This window comes from Abramis brama, assembly GCF_963993115.1.
Source record: "Abramis brama genome assembly, chromosome: 1".
NCBI classification, from domain to species: domain Eukaryota; kingdom Metazoa; phylum Chordata; class Actinopteri; order Cypriniformes; family Leuciscidae; genus Abramis; species Abramis brama.
This window is the reverse complement of record NC_139963.1, coordinates 28,950,915-28,973,893: the sequence shown is the minus strand read 5'-3', so window position 1 is coordinate 28,973,893 and position 22,979 is coordinate 28,950,915. Positions and strand designations below refer to the sequence as shown.

At 38.0% G+C, this 22,979-nt stretch overlaps 1 protein-coding gene across 6 annotated transcripts; it reads left to right on the top strand.

The window, feature by feature from the left end:
* med25 (mediator complex subunit 25) lies at positions 1-19,898 on the top strand. Of its 6 annotated transcripts, none has more exons than XM_084088111.1 (20): positions 1-185; positions 667-807; positions 882-927; positions 1,016-1,140; positions 1,298-1,396; positions 1,622-1,742; positions 2,018-2,177; positions 2,797-2,930; positions 3,548-3,623; positions 3,732-3,979; positions 4,076-4,162; positions 8,040-8,122; positions 8,213-8,270; positions 10,181-10,288; positions 10,911-11,084; positions 15,129-15,218; positions 15,400-15,471; positions 16,952-17,107; positions 19,116-19,224; positions 19,386-19,898. In XM_084088111.1, the coding sequence occupies exons 2-20, from the start codon at positions 683-685 to the stop codon at positions 19,490-19,492; spliced, it is 2,178 nt and encodes a 725-aa protein (XP_083944237.1). In that variant the 5' UTR covers positions 1-185; positions 667-682; the 3' UTR covers positions 19,493-19,898. The 6 variants fall into 6 exon arrangements, with proteins under 6 accessions (XP_083944237.1, XP_083944236.1, XP_083944235.1 ...); XM_084088110.1 differs by having other exon boundaries at positions 8,037-8,122; positions 19,119-19,224; XM_084088109.1 differs by having other exon boundaries at positions 8,037-8,122.
* Positions 19,899-22,979: the final 3,081 nt, after the last annotated feature.

Below are 22,979 nucleotides of genomic sequence, written 5' to 3'. Positions count from 1 at the left end.
GGCCAGACCGGATTGTCGATTGCCGAGCGTAAATCACGATATTTGTTGTCATTACGAACCACATGAACGTTCAGATGAAGCTTTCATAATACAACTAAAGGCGGCTGGTGTACATATAATCAATGTCAATGACTGTATCAGTCCGTTTTATTCTTATTAAAAGTCAGATCTACTTATACTAGCAGGTAAGACACATGAGCTAAATTAGCATTTGAGGATAACGGCTAACTAACATGCTAAGACTTGTATGTGTAAGACTTAAATGTGTTCACATTGTATGTTTTATTTGATTTGTATTTGCATTATCCTTATACGAATTTACTGTTTAATTGGATGAGAAGAGAAAAAATATTTATTAGCCAAAATGAGGCTGTCAGATCTTTTTTTGACACGGACTGAATCATTGAATCATACAAAAAAATGTCTTTGTAGGCGTTTGACTAGGTTTGAGACACAGCCAAATGTGTATGTCATGGTTCGGTACCCTAGGTTTTAGAATAGACATGATAATAAAATAACAATTAAATACAAAATAACAATACATAACACCGCTTTAGAGTCAATAGTCACATTAAACATTAAGTGCAAGTGCACTACAATAATGTTATTTAATGCTTACAGCAAATGTTCTGTATGAAATTGATCTAATGTCTGTCTTGGTTGCAGACCCAAGGTGACCCATATGGACCCCACCTCCAAGTCTGGGTTGAATCAGGTGTCAGATGTAGTGTTTGTCATAGAGGGAACTGCAAACCTTGGTCCATATTTTGAATCACTTCGGAAGAATTACATACTACCGACTATAGAGTAAGAGTCATCACCTGTTTATTCATTCTAACATTTGTTAGACTTCTTTACCAACCTACGTTGTATGATCACAGGTATTTTAATGGAGGACCACCTGCTGAAACTGATTTTGGAGGAGATGTGAGTTGGATGAAGCCGTTTACACTTTCTCTTTTCATTACTGCTATCATTTCAGATATCCCATCTAATGATCTTTTTTCTTTATCAGTATGGTGGCACTCAGTATGGACTGGTGGTCTTCAACACAGTGGATTGTGCTCCAGAATCCTACGTCCAGTGCCACGCTCCAACCAGCTCAGCTTTCGAGTTTGTCTCTTGGATTGACAGCATCCAGTAAGGGCTTCATCACATTTGCATTTTACAATTGGAATACTGAGATAAAATTGTGCTCTTGGATGTTTAGATGATCTGTTAGTTATGAGTGTATGTCTGCTTTAAAGATTTTCATGTTTTAAATGCTGCAGCTTTTACGATGATGCTTTTTGCACAGATTCATGGGAGGCGGAGCAGAGAGCTGCAGTCTCATAGCTGAGGGTCTTTCTGTGGCCCTGCAGCTCTTTGACGACTTCAAAAAGATGAGGGAGCAAATGTGAGTTCTTGACCTCCTTCTGTGGAATCAAAATTCTGCTGTCTTATTTCTCCATTTTACTAAGATTTGGGATGTGAAAGATGCAATATAATTTGTGTTGCAGACAAAATTATGTATGGAAACAGCTCAAGGGCAGGGGACATTGTTTTAAAGCATTTTCTCTTTGTCGATAACTGAATAGCACAAAAAGGTGGATGGAAACTTAACTATTGTTTCTCTCTTTAGTGGTCAGACCCACAAGGTTTGTGTGCTGCTGTGTAATTCTCCTCCATACTTACTACCGGCTGTGGAGAGCGTCAGCTATACAGGCTGCACTGCAGACAGCCTGGTCCAGATCATACGTGACGTGAGTCTGCATTGCATCTGCCTGTTTGTTCAGTTGTTTATTTCCTATATTTGATGTGATGATAGATTCTATAATGTAATGTATTTGCCTTGATACTGTTCATACTGGTTGATGCTATCATAGTCTACAATATGATGTGTTATAATGTTATTTTTTCCACTGTCTTAACAAATTTTAAGCTGAGCCATTTATTTATAGAAGGTGGTGTCTGTTTCTCATATGTAGTTAATGAATTTATAATCATTTTTATTTTTTTATTTTTTTTTTGGCTGTAGCGGGGGATCCATTTTTCTGTAATTGCCCCAAGGAAACTTCCAGCGCTTCGCTCTCTTTTTGAACGAGCATCTTCGGTAGCAGGTGCACCAGAATCCTCACACCCAGACTACTGTCAAGACCCCTTTCACATGGTGTTAGTCAGGGGCATTGCACTTCCTGGTAAGAAAGACACTTGCCTTGATGTGTTTATGAATGTGCTGTGATATATCCTCCACAGTTTTTGTCAGCAGGTGGACAGCCCTCTTTTGGCACATGGGAGAATATGAGATAAAATAGTATTATATTGTATTATTTAGGGGTGTAACGAGACTCATGTCACGATTTAATACAATTCACTGTATTGAACTCACAATACAATTGCAATACTTTAAGCCACATTTTTTTACTACTTTAAACCATTTACTTATTACTTCTAAGACGTATGATAAAAAGTTAGCAAAAATGTACTGCTGATTAAAATGCTAAATGGTGACACTAGAATAAAAATATTCATGATTCTGAAGCTGAAAAGACAGAATTATGTTAGACACGTATGCCTACACTGTCACTGATTCAGATGATCAGTACAACCAATCACTGTTCTAATCGCAAAGTGTATCAAAATGACTGTTCCCAAACTTTAAAGGGTTAATTCATCCAAAAATTCAAATGCTGTCTTTATTTACTCACCCTCATCGTTCACATCACCGATACATATCGCCACATTATCACAAACCTTTAGACCTCTAGTAGTGTAAGATTTGCTCTGGTTAATGTTTTGTTACGTGTGTGTGTCCAGTTGCTCCTGGAGGAGGTTCTGGTCCAGTCTCCCTTAAACCTGTCTTGCCACCTCAGTCTCTGCCTGTGTCCCATTCTCCTCTGGGCACTGTAGCCCAGACTCCTCCTCAGATGAGCACAGCCCTTCCATACCAGGTGTGTGTCAGTTAATGGAAATTAATAGAATTATTCATTTCCATTCAATTAAATTAAAGGTCTAATTAAAAACTGTGTGTGTAACAAAATCATGGTAGATCTCAGTCGTTTAGATCCAAGAAATTTATATGATGCTGTGAGTGAGATGCCAGTCTGCACTGTTTGCCATAGGGAAAATAGGGACAGCAAAAATATATGCCGTTTTAATAAGCGATTAATTGTCTCAGTTCACTTACCATTGGCAGGTGAAGTAAAAGGTTAATTTTTGGCTCTGTCTCATTGCTTCAGTGATGTAGAGCAGTCTACTCACTCTGAACCTTTCTGTGCCTAATTGGAAGCACATTATTGGTAATACACAGCCTCATTTTGATTCTTAAGATTAAGACTAACAGCTGTTATAATCTCATTTGAATAGATCTAAGTGGTAGATAAGATGTGCATGAATGCATTTGTGTTCTGTGGAAAGATCTGGCTTTGTTTTCAAATGAGGCTGTGCACACTAATGATGAGGCCTCATGACTGTTGTCCTTCTGTTACACACACACACACACACACACACACACACACAAAACACTCTCACACACACACAAAAACACTCTCACACTCTCTTCCCATAGAATCCCTCTTTAAACGCTGCCCATGATGCAGCACAGAAGGCGTTAGAAGCTGCAAATCAGCAGCAGAAGAGTCGATGTGAGTCAAATTTTATTTCTGCTTCTTGGGTCTTCTGCTGTGTTCCTGCTTTACCTATTGTCTGTATTTGAAACACCATTTACTGAGTTGTTTTTGTTTTGTTTGCAGTTCCTCAAATGCCAACTCCTCCTTTCAGCCAGCCACCAGTTCTCCCATCAGGAGGTAAACCCAGCCTATCTACAGTTACCACAGTGTCACCGCCAGTGTTAACGCAGCAACAAGTTCCACCTCAGCAGCCCCAACAGCAACCACAAGTCCCACCACCAGGCCCGCCCGCACCCAACCAGCAACCTCCTCAGGCCCCTCAGCAGCAGCCCAACAATCAGCAGACACCTCCACCAACTCAGCCTGGCATGGTCAGACTTGAGAAATGTATTTCTGTGGATACTGTTTCATTTGGATTCTTCCTCTTTATCATGCTCTTGCCCTTTCAATATATTCTTATTTTCCAGACTGCTGTACCTGCGCCTTCGGCTGGGGCACAGCAGGGTGTTGCCAACAAGATTGTGGCGTGGAGTGGAGTTCTAGAATGGCAGGAGGTGAGAAGCTTATACTAGTGATTTCATGGTAATTCTTGCATACTGAATGGTGATTAGTAGGGCGGCCCCTAATAATTGACCAAACGTTAGTCGATGAGAAGACTAACTAGAGTTGACCAAATTTGAATTTGTTTAAAAAAAAAAATCTACTGGAAGTGGCAAAGTCACGTAGTCCATGACGGACAGATCGTAACAAAGCTGGTCCATATGGTGATTGCAGTACGTTAAGCAGGAAATCAATCAGCATTCATCAACCTAACTGTGGCTTATCATTTGAAACCTTGTAGTAGCCTAACATTTGCACACTTTACATGGTCGCTCACTCCAACGTTAACCTGGATAAATGTTCTATTATTGGCACATATCCAAGTGTTCTTGGAGGAGCAAGCGCAGTCATTTTTTCCTGATAACAGCGGAAAGAACTTAAAATACTCTTTGGCCATATAAGAGTAAAGAGTAAAACAACATTCAAAACTGTAAAGGGTCTACTTTTATTTGTGTCACTGACAATAACAACAAAACGTTGTGCTTTTGTAAAACTAGTGCAAAATGCCCGTGCAAAATCAGTTTTTGTGTGTGTTTTTAGTAATGGTTGGTTTGGTGCCCGTGAAAGAGACTGTGAACGCATTGAATTCAGGGAGCAGGCTAGGTTGCTACAAATGATGGCTGTGAATAAACTATAATATTCAGAAGTAAACAGTATAGCTGACTGAGTGTTTATGTATACCACAACCTTCTAAGTGCTAGTGCAAAATGCCCGTGCAAAATCAGTTTTTGAGTGTGTTTTTAGTAATTGTTGGTTTGGTGTGTTTGAGTGGTCATTGTTACAATTACACAGCAAAAATTCAGTGACATTTTTATTTGTGCATGGTAGAAAGCACACAGTGAACTCCGAGAAAACGCTATGCTTGAGGAAACAGTTTGTGAATAGGCTACTACAAATGATGCCCGTGAAAGAGACTGTGAACGCATTGAATAGGATATGTTTAGTTGGTGAATAGCATAGGCTACTATTACACAGTAGCGATAACTTTAAGCGCACCAGAATGAAATATAATATTCAGAAGTAAACAGCATAGCTGACTTACAGATTCAGTTAACATCCACAAATGAATAAGCGCGTCGATTCAGGGAGCAGTGCAAAGTGCCCGTGCAAAATCAGTTTTTGTGAGCTGATCGCCGTCAAAAAAGTTCAGGAGATATTTCTTAGTGATGGCTGATTTCAACAGTTTCAATATGATAAAAAATAACTTTTATATTGATTCAATGGATTAATTGCATTTTGAAAAAAAAAAAAAGTGTCATGAATTTATTCCATTTTTGGGGAAAAATAATCCGTTTTTATAATAGATCTTTGAAAATCAAAATCTGGATTTGAATTTTTTATGTTATTATAACCTAAAGATGCTATGTGAAAGTTTGAAACAGAAAATAGTCGTTTTCATCTTGCCACTTTCTTGGTAAAGAAAACACATTTTTACTCAAATTAATCAAAATGGATCACGTTCTGGAACCAAACTATAATATTCAGAAGTAAACAGTGTAGCTGACAGAGTGTTTATGTCAGAATGTTTATTTTTAAACCACAACCTTCTTGGGGCTTCTTTGACCGATACAACCCTCTAATGTCAGAATGTTTATTTTTAAACCACAACCTTTTAAAAATGATATATTTAACGATATCTTTAGCATTTCTCATCCAAACAACGTCAAACTTGGCACTGCACTTACTCGTGCCCGTAGCGAGACACCTGTCAAGTTTGAAATCCATCGGACTAACGGTTCGAGAGATATGTGGTTAACAGACACACACACACACACACACACACACACACACACAGACAGACAGACAGACGTTTCTGTAATTTATAGATTAATAAATAAAAGAAAACAACCAGAGGGCTCTTTCTGCCATCTTGTGTCACAAAAATGAAACTCAGCGTATACTTGCCTCACAGACATTAGAAATATGTCTAGACATTTTGAAATGTCTACTATTAAATGAACCAATTCAAATCGAAAACAAATACTCTTTGATTATGTAATCTGTATGAAACGTCCTTTTCTCTCTAAAGGCGCGGAGGAGGTGACGAGTCAGCATTTTCAACTACATCTTTGCAGCTGACACTGACAAAAAAACTAGTTTATTAATAAATTATCAAAATGTTCAGACAGTCTCCTTTCGGTTGATTTATAATCATTACTTTTGGCAAGCTTTATGCGAGCGATTGTGTCACATTTTTTTTACGCAATATACCACAATTTGCAAAATAAATATATGGATGGGAACCTAGCTACTGTAATATTTCTATACTGAACTGTGATTAGTCTATATGGTTTAGTACAAGTAAGAACAGAAAATGCCCCAAAATTATAAATAACCTTTCTTAACGTTGCTAATAACAAGCCAGTGTTGTTATTTTTAACAATAGCTAAAACTATTACAAATTATTTTCTTTATTGAAATAAAGCTGGAATAAAATAAAATAAAATAAATATTAGATGAAAAAAAAAAAACTGAACTAAAACTGAAATAAAAATAAATTGAAGCTAAATATATAAGAAATTAAAAAAGGACAAAGCACATAAACAAACTAAAACGTAAACTAAAATTTAAATGAAGTAGTATTAAATAAAAAAAGTATATAAATAATACTTAAATAACACTGTTGCAAGATACGACAGCGTGTGGGGTTTTTTTCTATTCTTTCTGTTGTATGAATTGTGTCCTAAACAACTGCCTGCACCAACCAGGTATGCAAGGGGTGTTTTGTTTGTGGTTTCCTACTGGATATTGAGACATAATTAGTGTCTCAATTAATCTCTCTGAAAGACTCCCATAACTTGCCTATAAAATGTAGGCTTTTCTCGATGTGTGAAAAAGATTGATTTGCTCACTGAGACTGAAACTGTTAAAGCTATCTAGTCGCATTTCACTGATGTATTGTTAGGTGACCCTTGGGCATTGTGCCTGTAATGGAATCAATGATGTTTCTTGATTTCTGTTTGATTTATGGGAGACGCCCTCTCTTTAGATTAATGAAGCTCTATTGACCATACCGCAATGGCCACGAGATCATCTCAGGGGGCGTCTTAGCAATGGATGTTCTCAAACACACAGTCGACTATTGAAATGTTTTGTTTTGACAAAGGGTCAACACAAATGATCAGGAAACAAAAACACAGACGCACACGTCGTGGTCATTATCACCATCTGGTCAGTAACATGCCAGCAAACCAATGCGTGCTTATCAAGCATGGCGGCACGCGCCGTTGCTGAGGCCTGTCGCGGAGTCACCATCTGGATGATGAGTTCACACAGCTCATCGCACACTATTCGCAAACACAAACACTGCCAAGCTGCGCTGTGTAAATTTAATCAAATCAGCAGATGAGTCCTGCTTTTCATCCACACTGTCCTTTTGCAGCGATACTGTAGGGTGGTTTGTAGTAAGGATGTGCAAATCTGGTATATTTTCAAAATCGAATAGCTGTTTGCTTGAGTCAACAAGTCTGTCTAAACGGAGCCCTGAAAAATTAGGTTGCATCAGACATGTTTCCTTGGGGGAAATATTCTTGTGTTCAAAAACTGCAGGGCTCTTGAGGCAAATGTATGTATGTAATGCTCATTGCTTGCACTGTTTTGATTGACATAATAATGTAGCAGCTGTTCCGTTGCCAGCGCGATCTCTCTTGTTGTGGAAGTTGCACACACGGGTTGTTTATTTCACCGAGACCTCCTGCCTTGAGTCCCACCATCCATCTCTGCCAGCAAAGTCTTTTTACTCTGTATGTTAACCTCTTCATCTTATTCTGCCTCTCCTTTTTTCCCTCCCCCTGTCACCTTTCCCTCTGTCTCCATCAATCACCGCAGAAGCCCAAGGCTTCCTCCATGGACTCCAACACAAAACTTACACGCTCCCTGCCCTGCCAGGTCCAAGTGAGCCAAGGGGAGAATCTGTGAGTGACTCCCGTTTGGCCCAGATTTGCATAATGTAGGATAAATGGTAGAGATGCACAGAGAGAATGACGTGGTGTATTTTGTTTCAGAAATACAGACCAGTGGCCACAGAAGCTGATCATGCAGCTCATCCCTCAGCAGCTCCTGGTAAATGTGAACATTGTCATTCCCTGCAGGATACATTACTCTGCTTGCAAAGGAAGCAAGGATTTCTTTTCATTCTTCTTTTTCTTGTTCTCCTTATTGTTGATATTCTACTTCTTGTTCTCCTTTATTATCTCCTCCATTATCTTTCAGTGTTTTCTTCATCTTTTTCTTTCCTCCATTTTTTCTCTGTCATCTCCTATTTCCTCATCATTGTCCTCTCTTCCTTTATCTTTTTCGTCTTGTTCCTGCATGATCTTCTAATTTTTGTTCTTCTCCTTTTCAATCCTTTCTTCCTTCTTTTTTCCTCTCCATCATTTCCTCCTCTTCATAATCGTCATCTCCTCCATTTTATTCGTATATATTTTTTCCTCCTCTTCCACATTTCTTTTTCTGCACCTTTTATTTTCCTCCTCCAAATATTTTCCTCTTCCTTTTTTCTACTCCTTCATTTCCTCCCCTACCTTAAAGTGATAGTTCACCCAAAATTGAAAATTGTCATAATTTGCTCAACCTCATGTTTTTCTAAACCTGTATGAGTTTATTTTTTCTGTTGAACACAAAATAAGATATTTTAAAGAATGTTGGTAACCAGACAGTTGATGGTTCCCATTGACTTCCATAGAATTTTTTTTCTACTATGGAAGTCAATGCTACCGTCAACTGTTTGATTACCAACATTCTTTAACATATCTTCTTTTGTGTTCAACAGAAAAGAAATTCAAACAGGTTTAGAACAACTTTAAAGGGATTGTTCACCCAAAAATGAAAATTAGCCCATGATTTACTCACCCTCAAGTTATCCTAGGTGTTTATGACATTCTTCTTTCAGACGAATACAATCAGAGTTATATGAAAAAATCTCCTGGCTCTTTCAAGCTTTATAATGGCAGTGAATTGCTGTTTCTGTTTTGAAATCCATTAAAAGTGCATCTATCCATCATAAAAGTGCTCCACACGGCTCTGGGGGGTTAATAAAGGCCTTCTGAAGCGAAGCGATGCGTTTGTGTAAGAAAAATATTCATATTTAAACCTTTATAAAGTAAAATAACTAGCTTCCGGCCAAACAAACATACAGATTCCACTTAAGTCTAAAGCGCAACTTATGCGAGTAATGTGGCGTACTGCTGATATTTACGCTATGCCATGACGCGCTACTTCCGACGTCACAAGTTGCGTAAGTAACTTTTATGGACTTCAAAACAGAAACAGCAATTCACTGCCATTATAAAGCTTGAAAGAGCCAGGACATTTTTTAATATAACTCAGATTGTATTCGTCTGAAAGATGTCATATACACCTAGGATAACTTGAGGGTGAGTAAACCATGGGCTAATTTTCATTTTTAGGTGGACTATCCTCTTAATCATCACCTCATTTTCTCCTTTTTCTTCTCCTCTTCCTTTTTCTACTCTATCATCATCATCTCCTCCTCTTCCTTAATTATCATCTCTTGATTAATTGATCATCTGTTACCTCTGTTACCATCTGTATCTGTTACCTAATCTCATAATTACCTTTCTCCCCCTTTATCTTCTCCTCCTCCTTGTCCTCCTTTCTCCACCATCTTCTTCTCCTGCTCTTCTATCATTTTGTCCTTCTACTTTTGTCCACTCCCTGCGTCTGACTATGCATACTTCCTTGCTACACACAGTAAGCTAAATACAGTAAATACAGAATGTTAAAGACTATTCATTGTACAAATTAATACCTTTAAAAAATAATTTGACTTATACTATACATGTATTTAAATTAGATCAAGATCATTTTTAAAATCTCCTATTGACTTTAAACTGGCATTCAAACTGCTTTTGTTAATTTCATCCTAATACACATGCTGAAGTGTTGGTCAAATGTCTGGGTCACATGGGTTATTAATACAATGATCCATATGTCGTCTTTTCTTTCTATAGACTACTCTGGGCCCTCTGTTCAGGAACTCTCGTATGGTGCAGTTTCTCTTCACTAATAAAGATATGGAGTCTTTGAAGGGACTGTATCGCATTATGACAAATGGATTTGTGAGTACATGAACAGCATCTTATTTATAACCTCCTCCTGTAAGATACATCAGTCAGTTCAAGAATGAATAATCAGGCTAATAACTCCTCATATAGAACAGGTTTTTTATGTTGCCTATGCCTATATCTCTGTTTTAGTGTATTTCTCATTGCAGACTACTAAAGAGAATGTGATAGTGTGTAATAATGCTCTTCAGCCTCTTGGGGGAGTTCTTCCTCTGCTTTTAAGCGTCACTGCAGCAAAATAAAAAGATTTTCACATTTAGTTATGAAAAAAAAAAAAGTCTCATGAAAAAAAAATCAGCAAATTCACACAGGCCAGCATTTCCTCTGAAAATGAAAGGGTCTGAAATGAACCTTTACCCTGGAGCTAGATCCCTTGACGCAGACTAAGAGATCTGTCAGTAGTGAATCACCATTAACACTGATTAAATTCAGTTTTAGGTTCAATCTGTGTCTGGAAAACAGCTGCTTAGTTCATTTTAATCCTGTCTTCAAATATAATCATGCTGGCTCAGGCAGCTCTCCAGTCACTCTAGTTGTGTGTGCTGTCTAGATGTGTGGATTGGCACATAGTTTGATGTATATGTGTATCTATATGTGTGTGTGTGTGTGTGTGTAGGCTGGCTGTGTGCACTTCCCCCACAGTGCTCCATGTGAGGTGCGTGTGCTGATGCTGCTGTACTCGTCTAGGAAGAGGATCTTCATGGGACTCATCCCTAATGACCAAAGCGGATTCGTCAATGGTATTCGACAGGTCATCACTAACCACAAACAAGTGCAGCAGCACCGATCGGTGAGTCACACAAAATGGTGTTGTTTTCAGTACAAATAAACACAGTTACTGATATGATGCAAACTAAGTAGCATAAAAAATTTAAATTGTTAATATAATACACAAAAAAGATGCACAGATGTAATCCACATCTAAACTAACACAATAATTTTGTCTCTGTAAAATGTTTATTTAAAAATGAAATCAATCCAGTTATGTGTGATGCGTCTTGTGAGTAACTGTATCTGGTTTTGCATTTGTTGCCCACATAATGCACACAGCATCTAAAATTAACACTTTCTAAGTGCTAATTGTGAGTTAAATGTAGCTTTGGCAATTTAAAACAAAGGTCCACAAGGTTAAAGACAACATTGCAAAATTGTATCCATGTGTCACTGGCGCATGTCCTGAGGGTTGTTCCATAAAACAAGATTAGAATACAAGCCAGGCTTATTTTGGTAAGTCAGACTTATTGTCGGTGGATTCTGTTTCATAAAGCAAACTTAAAATAGTTCAAACTCAGTTACCCTGGCAACTTATGCTGGGAAACTAGCCTGGTCCAGGGCAGGCTAACTGTCAGGCTAAGCCTCAGTTGTTACACGGATCCTCTAACACTGACCAATAGGAACACAATGATATTACCACTGACACTCTCTCATGCCATTATTGGACTTTATTAACCACTATTAGTCCAAAAATAAATACACAGTATACAGAAAACCAACTTAAATAAGGCTACAATGATAAATTAGACAATATAGACATATATATATATATATATATACTGTATATATATATATATATATATATATATATATATATATATATATACTGTATATATATAGATATAGATATATAGATAGATAGGCCTAAATACAATATATATACTACAGGTTTTCTTTTTTTCCTGGCTGAATGTTTTGTGCCCAAGATTTAATTAGATTTTGATTTATGAATACATTTCTCTCTGGTTTTGTTTGGCAGCTGTAGTACATGTTTATGATTAGAAGAACATTAGAACACAATCTAAAAAAAAAGCTTTGTAAAGCAGAAGTTAAAATCACAAAATTAAAAATAATAATTACAAAAGCACAGTATAAATTTTAACTGGTAAGATGAATCTGAGCTTAGTAATTGACAGTATATTAGCCTACATTTGATTTACCCCATTACAATAGTCCCTTTACAGTTATTGCTATCATAAAAATACACTTGTAGGTTTAAAATTCTAAATAAGGCACATCTAATGTCCAAATAACAAATATTTATATATATATTTATTTATTTATTTATTATGTACTTTATTATGTCTTTCAATTCAAACACATTTAACACAATTATACAAATTGACAGTTCCTTTAAAGACATCATATTTTCCCCCAATAAATATTCCTTATTTTTCCTTCTACTTTTTTTCTTTTGTGATAATACCCACCAACACATAGCCTAAAAAACACATGATTAGAACAATAACCAAAAAGTACATAGTTAGACACATTTACATATGATTTAAGGGGGAAAAGACAAAAAACAATAAATAAATATTAAGAAAAATTTAACATTCACATATTTATATCAAACTCTTATAATGACACACAATTCCTAATAGTTATTCAAGTAATATTATTTGAATATCAAATATTCAATATTAAATAAGTAAATAAATAAAATAACAAATAACTAGAAATAAAAGGGAGGGAGGGTTATATAAAAATGTAGTTAATGTAGGCTAATATATATTCCTTTATTTTATGGAATATTCTTTGATTTTAGAGTTGCACATATCTTTTCAAAATGTATACATTTGCTCTTAATTTCATGTTATCCTCTCCATAATGTAGCCTACTTTAGAAATTATTATAAATCATTATAATTAGAAGATATTTCTAGTGTTATAAAATATCGCATATTAATTTTCCAAGCAAAATGTATATTTTAGTCAGAATTATTGCGCTCCTATTTGGCGCGCATGCACGCAGCAGCGCTCGTTCAATATGAAGATTAGCAGCAAAATGGATACATTTGCATGACTTTCTAACATTTACAGATGCAGAATATAACTGTAAAATGTAAGTTTTGCACTGAGGGGGGAAAAAAACATCTCACAAACGCATAAAACAGCACAAAATATACGCTGTTTGATGGTGGATCGATTTGATCCACGATCGACCTCTAGGGCTGCTTCAGAAACGCGTGCACACGCAATTATCTAGACTAGATAAACCTGGATCAAATTAGTGAGATTGCGTGAACTTCAATTACCTTTTATGGAACCACTTTAGCCCCAACTTATTTGTTAGGCTCATTCAAGTCCGGTTTTGGAGTTTAATCCCCGCTTTTCTAAGCGTCTTTTATGGAACAACCCTCTGGTTGGCATCAACATGCCAGCTAAACAGCTAACGGTTTCAATGATCACTAATTGAAAGGGGAGAAAAATCGAGGATCATTCCAGCCATTCTAAAGGTAACCTGAGACAAAAGGCCCTGATTTACCATGACATTGTTGGAAAAAATGCTTGAATTTCACTCTTAAGGAATATTCTGAGTAAAGAGCCAGTAAAATGGAAGAGCCAGTGAGACTTACTAAGTATATGTGGAATTTGGAGATTATTCTTTCGCATTAAATTCCCAATGAAGCTTTTCCTCAGATCTGTCTCACCTTTTTTGCATCCCTGGACATTGTTGATATATAAAAAAAAAAAATAATTTCAACTTGTCCCTCTTTTTAAAAATAAATGAATAAATGTCTGGGTTACAGTGAGACACATACAGTGTAAGGGAATGAGGCCAAATCGTAAATGTTAAAATTACATGATTTTAATGAGAAAAAATCACTTACCTTTTCTGTGTAAAGTTCTTTGTTTTTTCAACTTCATTGCAATGACAATGGAATGCCTTAAACCCTAAAATGGCGATAAAAATGACAAACTGACCCTTTTTACTTCTATTGTAATCATCTCACCATTACATTGATTCGGCACCTTAAAGGTAGGGTATGGGATTTGCAAAACGGCCGGCAGATTTTGAAAATACACAACTCAAATGGTCCTACCTTCTTTCCTCCAACGCTGGCCCTGACTCCACCCATTCGAATGGGGGGAGGGGGTACGACCGTTTGATTGACGAACTTACTGTCCAATGATTCTAGGAGGTCTTGGAAATGATTGGCTGGAGTTTTTCGAGTCCTGCCTGTTCCACAGATGATTAAATTGCTTAATTTTCATTTCAGTGCTTCTAACGCAGTGGCTGTAAGTGGGTTAGGAATAGGATTTCAAGTGATTTTGAAAAAATGGACAAAAAAGAGAATCACATACCCCACCTTTAACATTATGCCACAAATGCTGTTGATTGAGCATAACTTGGATTGAACCCTACATTTGAAAACTGCTTTTTCGTTTTAAAACGCTTTCCATCCAAAGTTTCATGGCCACACTAAAAAGTCAAATGAACCTTATTGTGCATGCGAAAAGCCTCATAAACGCTTGCTTGGATTATGCCGACTGAACAGACATAATCAAGTCCTCATGGTATGCCAGGATCATTTTATTTAGCAAAATATCTCACCATTTACTGATGCGTTCAATTCGCACACACACACCATTATATGTTTGGTCTAAACACAACTGCCCTCATGTTTTGCCGCAGAACAGCAATTGGGAGTATATTTTCTGTCATCTTTGCAGGACTGTGATATGAAGAGTGTACAAACTGAAACATATCTTTAGCAACAGGCACAATACCGGTATAAACATAGGTATCTATCAGCACAATATGATTCACATGACTAAGAATGTGTCATTGTTTTCGAAAAAGCTTTTCAAATGAAAACGTAGTAGTGTGAACAAGGCCACAGTCACACACTTGAAAATGTGCATGTACATGAACTCTAGCGTAATAACGTACAATAATGAAAACGCATACACCATCATGAAAAGAACTGCATTTTTGGACACTTCAGAGAAACCAAAAAGCTATTTTGCTTGAGAAGTGTGCATATGCTACATTTGTTTTAATTCTGTCAGTAATTCATTGTATGTCCTTTTCTCGGATGAATAATGCTGGTCAGATGCAACCTGGACAGGTCCCGTCCAATCAGAACTTCCTCAACAGACCGCCGGGCCCCATCCCTGTTACGCATGGCAACGTGCAACAGCAGGTAAACCAGCAGTGCTTCTTCCCCTCTCTTCTCTCCCCTGCCCTGCTCTCTCTCTCTCTCTCTGTCTCTCTTGCCCTGTGCACTCACCCGGTTTGTATTTCTCCTCGGCCTGAGATGGAATGTGCATGCTGTTCTAAACCCTCCTCGTCTCCTGCTCTCTGTCCCTCTCTTTCTGCCTCAGTCTGTGGTGGTGGGCTTGCCCTCCGTCAGTCAGGTCACACTGATGGAGGACCAGCAGAGACAAAACAACATGGTGAGAATCAGAAACGCAATTATACACGCATGCATGCACACACGCTGGACCACGATTCCTGCAAACACAGGTTTTCACCACTTGATTTTCTGCCATTTCAGCACCAATCTTGTGAACAGCGCCATGTGTTAAAGGGGACATTGCTGAAACAAGTCTCTTATGCTCTCCAAGGCAGCATCTATTTGATCAAAAATACAGTAAAACAGTAATATAAAGAAACACTACTTATTATTATCAATTTTAAAAACAGTTGTGCTGTTTAATATCTTTGTGGAAACCTGGATACATTTTTCTGGATTCAGAAATATCTTTACTGTCCCATTTGATTTAATACATCTTTGCTAAATGAAAGTAATAATTTCTTTAAAATAAAATAAAAAATACTTACCCCAAACTTTAGAACGGTAGTGTAAGTCTAGTCCATTTATGAAACTAAGCTGCAAAAGCGTGCCATTAAAAATGTGCCATAGTCACCTACATTTCATTTACATATCAACACCTTTTCAGTATTCAGCATCTAGACAGTGGAGCTGTTACTCATTTCAAATGTTAAGAGGTTAGCCAAACATAACAGAAGTCATTTACATATAGATGTCTTAAAGATACAGCCTGATTAAAGGTCAGAAAGAGGATAGTGTCACATTGACATGAAGTCTGGTCTGCTTTGCAGCTTATTCTGTCCAAGAAACTCCCAGTTAGACATAAACCATACAGCACAACCAGTGCAGTGCAGTCCATCCCATTCTCGAAGAAATTACTCTCATGAGTCGGTTCTTTTAACCCTCTATGGCATGACTTTTTATTATTGAATACAAATCATACTGCGAGACCAATGTATTCCAATTCCTGAATGAATGACTGTCGAGTTGGTTATTTTTAATGAATCAAAAACATTCAGCGCTAGCAGCGTGTCTCATGTTTTACATAAGGCTGTTGAGCCTTCAGTCAGTTTAGTTTCTGTTCTTATGACAACGCTTAGTTTGAAGAAGATGAAATTTGTCGTAGTATTAGTATTTTATTTATACAAGTCAATAAAGAATGCATGAAATATGCTACTACGTTGTTTTGTATTATGTAATATTGAATCGCATTTATTCCGCCCCTGGAATCATTCAATTTTCCTATGGTTTCCATCCCTAGAAGAAACAATTCTGCTTGTGAATATCCAGTTTACTAACTGTGTCAAACAAAACTCTATATAAAATTATATTAAATTCTATATAATAGAGTGAAAATGGTTATGTAAGTAAAACAAATAAGTTACAACTGTATTTGATGCAGGAAGCCTTGCCTTGTATTATAAGTGGACTTCTGGGAAAAAATGTCCCCTTTAATACCATTAACACAGTTACAGTGGTCTGTATTCATAGCTCTCTCACACAGAACTACCACTTATGTAATATAGTGTTTTACAGCAGTGCCTTCTAATGTTCACTTACTTTCTTTTTTCATCGCTGTGTGTGATTTTGGTTTCCATTAGCTGAGAGCAGCCGCAACAGGCAATCAACAGCCGCCAGTCACTGGTGCTCCGCCCAATCAGGGCCAAGCTCAAGCCCAGGCTCCTGCTGGCATGCTCCGGCTCCCAAACCCAGGCGCAAACCCCCAGCTCCGCAGTCTCCTCCTCAGCCAACAACCTGTAAGTGTGTGCAGTGAATAGCACATGATGCCCTTCCACACCACTTCCTTAAGCCACTGTCACACTAGATTTTGAGCATGCAAAATTTCAACAGACGCTGCAATGGTCGTAATATGACGTCACAATCGGACGGGTCTTTTTTTTTAAAACATGATTTAAAATACAATACATCCAAAATATAAAAATATTTAGTCTGAAATATTCAGTAACCCCAGGCTATTAAAAGTGCTGTGTTTTTTCACTGTACAAAAGCATGAAAATACCATAATATTTTTGCAGATATTTAGGAAAAATGCTAAGTTCACACACTCGTTTCTCTGAAAACCAATGCTACAGCCAGTTATTCTACTTTGAAATGTGCGTTTTTGTTTTGGTCTGTGCGATACCGCACATTGCCAATTTACCCAATAGTATTTCGACACCCGAGTTGCCAGTTGGCGGAAAACACAGCGTATTGCAGCCATGGAAACCAGCAAACAAACTCAGAGATCACAGATTCTACCCGACATAAAAAGCCTTGGCATCCATCTAAAAATCTCTATGAACGGGAGCATATCAAAACGGGGATAAATCAACTCATAAACTTACAAGTCTCCTCGCCTTCCATTGTCAGTTGCGCTCGGTTCTGTTGCATGTCCTCAATCTGGCAACCCACGTGAGCATTGAGTCTGAGGAGGAGGGGGCGGGGGAAACAACTCTCTCCAATATTTCGAATTTGGACTGCAGTACCCATTTCAACCAATAGCTGTCAATATTACATACTGCTCCTTTAATTACAATAACAATTATTATTAATAATTATTCTTTAGAATTAGGCTCTTAATACATTGCTTATTCTTAGCTTTTATACGCGCTAAGTTCCCGTCCAAACTGAAGCCCTGTTTATTTATTTTGTGCTTTCGCGGCGTGCGAATCACCTTATACTGTTCACAAGCAAGCTCCAAGATTTGCGCGAGCTGTTCCTATTGTGATGCTGGCAATAAAATGTGGGACTCTTTTAAATTCTATGGAGAATTTACAACTTTAAAACGGTATAGAGAAAGCCAAACATGATCTAAAACAGCCATATAAATTAAAGACATAAATTAGAAACTTTTTAAACTACTCATGACCACCCATACTAGAATTTATCACGTTTTATTGTATTTGTGATAAATTTGGACTAACTTGTAGAATTTATAATAGATGATCTGTTAATTAAATATATTTTTGATTATAGATTTTTATTACAACTGTGGAATGTTGTAGCTATAGTTTCTATTTTTCATAACAAATGCTATAGATCTATAAAAAAAAGAAAGACGTCAACATTGGCCTAAGCATAGTAATGAGTCATCATCAATGGCCTTACCTGTAATTATAGCCTTATTGTAACAAATGCTACAATTGAAAGATTACAAGAACTATGGTACATTGTCATAAGGGCAAGTACTTTAAAGTCTGGACAAAACAATCAGTTTTTCCCCATGTGTAAGTAAAATGTGTTTTGTTCTAATGATGACTGACAGGAAAAACCTGGCGTTCAGACATAGCCAAAATCATTAAGAGCCTTATGAACTGTTAGGAGTAGGAAATAAACACTTTCAGTGTAAAAAAATGTTAAGTAAATTCACGCTGACTTCCCATGGGACTTTGAAGTACATAATTATGTCAAACTGATAAGGTTCCAGATGCCTCAGTAATCTAGAATACACCAAATATCCTAAGTCATTGTTAACTAGGCTATTACCTAATTGCAGTTATGTTATCAACCAGCTTTGCATGTGTAGATGATTTGCACAAATGCACAAGATTTGCACAAATAAATAAATAAACAATCAAACAAATAAATCTCAAGGGGGAGCATGCCCGGGGATCCCGCTAAAATGGTTCACTTCAACCCTCCCAATGTTCAAACCAAAACAACGCCCTTGAATGTGACTGACCCCTTCATACCTGTGAAATCATCTCTCCAGTCACAGTTCGGCTTGCACTGATATGCCGTCATCTCATCTCTCTCTCTCTTAAGCAGGGTGGGATGCAGGGCATGCAGGGAATGCATCCCATCCAGCAGATGGTCCATCCAGCACCAGGAGGGGGCGCTCAGATGCAGGCTCAGTGGAGGCAGCCTCACCAAGGTAACACTTCATTTCCAGTACGGGTATCATTAGCACAATTTATTTTTATCACATCTGTGACCTTGTTAATTGTGTAAGAGATTTCATTTATTTGCTGTGGTTTGTACAACTATTTATGTTTCATTTGATACATTTATTTAATAAGTTTCACATTCCCACAGGTCCACTGATGATCCCTACAGGTCCACGTGGGCCAGTCGCACAGAATCCCGGGATGCCTTCAGTTTCGAGCGTCATGGAGGATGAAATTCTTATGGACCTTATCTAAGGACCGCTTTACCCATCATTCTTTGCTTCAGAGGTTTCATTATGGAATACGAGAGTCATCTAAGCTGTTCTTTTTACTTTTTAGTTTACGTAGGGGAAGAATATCGGTGTTTAGAGATCAGGACATTATTTTGATACTCATGTATTCGTTGATGCATTTAAACACAAGCCTATCACCGGATCATGCGAGCGGTAACACGATTTTTCACACAGATGGGACCGAAGAGCAAGACATTTAAAAAAACAGGCTCTTTCGTCATTCTACACCTCTTCTCGCCTCGAGATGAATCGATCGAATCTGGTTACTGTTGTATTTTTATGAAAGTTTTACTTTTTCTTAATTTGTCTTTTGAAATCAAGTAATGTTGTTTTATGAAAATGAAAATAAACTTAATTTTCTCAAGCAATTTTTGTATTCAAGGTCTTCCTTAAAGTGATAGTTCACCCCAAAAATGAAAATTGTATCATCATTTACTCGCCTTCATGTTCCAAACCTGTATGCATTTCTCTCTTTTTTCCTTCTTAGCAAAAAAGACGATATTTTGAACGCTGACAAGCAATATCCATACAATGGAAGTCAAAGGGAACCGAGACTTAGTTACCAACATTCTTCTCTTCTCTCTACAGAAGAAAGAGAGTCCTACAGGTTTGGAATGACATGAGGGCGGGTAAATGAACTATATCTTTAAGGCAAAGTATTTGTGTGTTAACCTGGTAGTGGTGTGATGGGGGCGGACGAGCGACTTAAATAGACTGAATGATAGGTTGCAAAATGCTCGATTCTGCCAAATGGTGTCACAGCGTTAAAATTAACCACTCCAATATGTCATGGAACTATACAGTGGACCCCTGTGCCAAGTAGTTCTACCAGATGGCAGCACTTGGCCACGCTTTCCTTGGCATAACACATAATCAGGCTGGACACAGACACAATGTACGACTACAATCCACACATATACGGAGATATCTTGGATCAGTGTGAACTGTATATGCATGATCTGACACTGAACAATCCTGATTAACCGTTTTGTGTGATCAGCAAACAGTTTTTATGGCCATCACTAAATGTGACTGTCCCATCATGCTTATTCTTTCAGTGCACCCTGAAGCATTAATTATGAAGCTTTGTGTGCGACATTACTATATATCTGTCACATTAGGAATGCATGTTCTGAATCTATCGCACCAGTAATGGGAACACGGGAGCACAATGTGAGTTACCAACCGCTGACATTCAGGAGAATTACACAGCCTCCGGTCAGAGAGCAGTCAAGCGTTTGCACTAGCATGCATGTTTTTGTGTGCTTTTTCACGTGCAGACCTCTTAGTACACAGACACACATTCTCACACAGACAGGAAGTGATGTTAGTCCCTGTCACCTGGGAGATGGAGACGGTTGCTAAGATACGCTGACACTGGGATCTGATTCTAAGCTTTCTCTCCATCCCTCTTTCACACACATGCCGCATACACTCACAGATAGAGGCTCTTCTGTCTCGCAGTGGCGGCTGCTCATCCCTTTCGCTGCCATCCAGGTCACGTCAACCGCTGAACAACTGTGCTCTACGCGCTCTTGCTGTCTTCCTTCTCTGCTTTCTTAACTTTCACACTTTTCAGTCTGCGGATTTGCCTATTTAATGCCAGCTCGGTTTAGATGGCACTCTTTGGTACACGCAGACTGTTTGCACTTATCACAGTTTAATGTGTGTTGATGCACATTTTCTGGCTCGTTATTGTCTATATAAAGCATTGGAGTAGCATCACAGTGAGTAAATCGCTGCAGCGCAGACAGTGATGACTGGTGTCTCTGCTTCAGTACATTAAACGTGAGGAGTTAGGCCATTCTGCTCACTCATCTGGAAGAGCGAGTATTGTTGCAGTTCCAGTGGCCGTATGGCTGCATTTAATCTTGCAGCGTCTGCTCGAACGACGTTGAGCCGTGTGGCCGAGGGAATAAGTGGGTCACGGAGCCACACAGAGTTTGTTTTAGGGAGCGATCACTTTGACTGACCTTAATAGATGCGCATTGATGGAGGCTCAGCGTGCAGGTGTTTTCTTGTGATTTTCGACGGCCTTCGACATGCAAAACACAAGGGTCTGGGTGAAGATTGAGGGTTTCAGGTTTTCGTGCCCATGAGGGATCATTTGAATATGGTTTGTATTCTGACAGTGGAGATGTGTATTGGGTGTAATTGCAGTGCTGTGGGGAAGCTGATCTCTTTCTTGTATGACACGTATCATGGTTCAGTGAGGCAAAAGCAGCTGAGCTCCAATGGCGAGGTGGGGCAAAAGCTCTGGTCGTATCACACAGGAGCACCATGCTGGCCTTCTCTCTGAATGGGTCAGATCAAGCGAGGAGGGAAAAAAATGACAAAGAAAGATGTAATGCATTTCATTCACAGCAAGACTAAGCCTGAGCTGACGTGGTACGGCGACTGACTAAGAACAGGAAGCGCAACTGAGAGGTCTGATAGAAAATTGTATTAACCAATGGCACAGCCCATTGAGAAACAGTGTGCAGACAGGCAACACTAGAGCTTATCAAAACGGGTTCACTGCAGTGGCACTTTCGTGATGCTCGTATTGGTCAAGGGACATCGCCGCAGAGTCCTCACTGTGTTTTCATGGGTTCAGTCCACTTACTTTTTAATCTCACCATTCCACTCAATGTTGTCATGTACCTTTTGTTTTGAAGGAGCACCAGAGGCAGTTCTGGCTCACTTGTCGTGCCCCAGGCAAGACAAGACATGAAAAAAAAAACTGTATATACAAATCTATATCAGGTCGGAATTTAAACCCAGGTTCCTTTGCTTTCCATGCATTTTATAATGTAAAAGAGCAGCTTTGATATTTTGATAACTCATTGTGTTCAACATGAAAAAATCAAATGAGTTTCAAGCAGGGCCGGATTTATGCATAGGCATTCTAGGCACGTCCAGGGGAGCCCAATTATAGTAATGAAGAATAATATTTGATTATTATTATCTCACTTTAATGCTAAATCATTGTAAGCCAATTACTATAGGCTATACATTAATTAAATTTGAAATATATAGTTTAGTATGTAAACCACCGGGTGGGGGCCGGGGCCAGAAAATTATTTTGCTTATGTCATAATATGAGATAAATCTAGCTATAAATACTTTTTTTTTTTGGTAAAAAACAAATATATTTATGCCCATTTATATATATTTCATTCCATTAAAAAAAAAACACTTGGCAGTTTGAATGGGCATGATGCTGCTGATTCCACAGGTATTCTATATGATTCATAAAACCGTGTTAAATAAACTCTTTACCATTTTAAATCTAGAACCAAAAGCCCAAAGAGAGCATTATTGTTTTCTTGTGATCTTGGACATCCAGAATGCATACTGCATATATTTAGAAATGGCTTTTGATACCCCTGGACCAAGGAAAAAAAATTTCAAGGAAAGAGATTTTTTTAAATTGAGATTTCAACAATTTAAAACTTTTGTTGAGATCC

Bases quoted from the DNA above. Each gene is read 5' to 3' on its own strand.
- med25 (XM_084088109.1), top strand. From the start codon at position 683: ATGGACCCCACCTCCAAGTCTGGGTTGAATCAGGTGTCAGATGTAGTG. The intron at 3,980-4,075 runs GTCAGACTTGAG...CTTATTTTCCAG, and splicing joins CACCAACTCAGCCTGGCATG to ACTGCTGTACCTGCGCCTTC. The intron at 4,163-8,036 runs GTGAGAAGCTTA...CAATCACCGCAG, and splicing joins GAGTTCTAGAATGGCAGGAG to AAGCCCAAGGCTTCCTCCAT.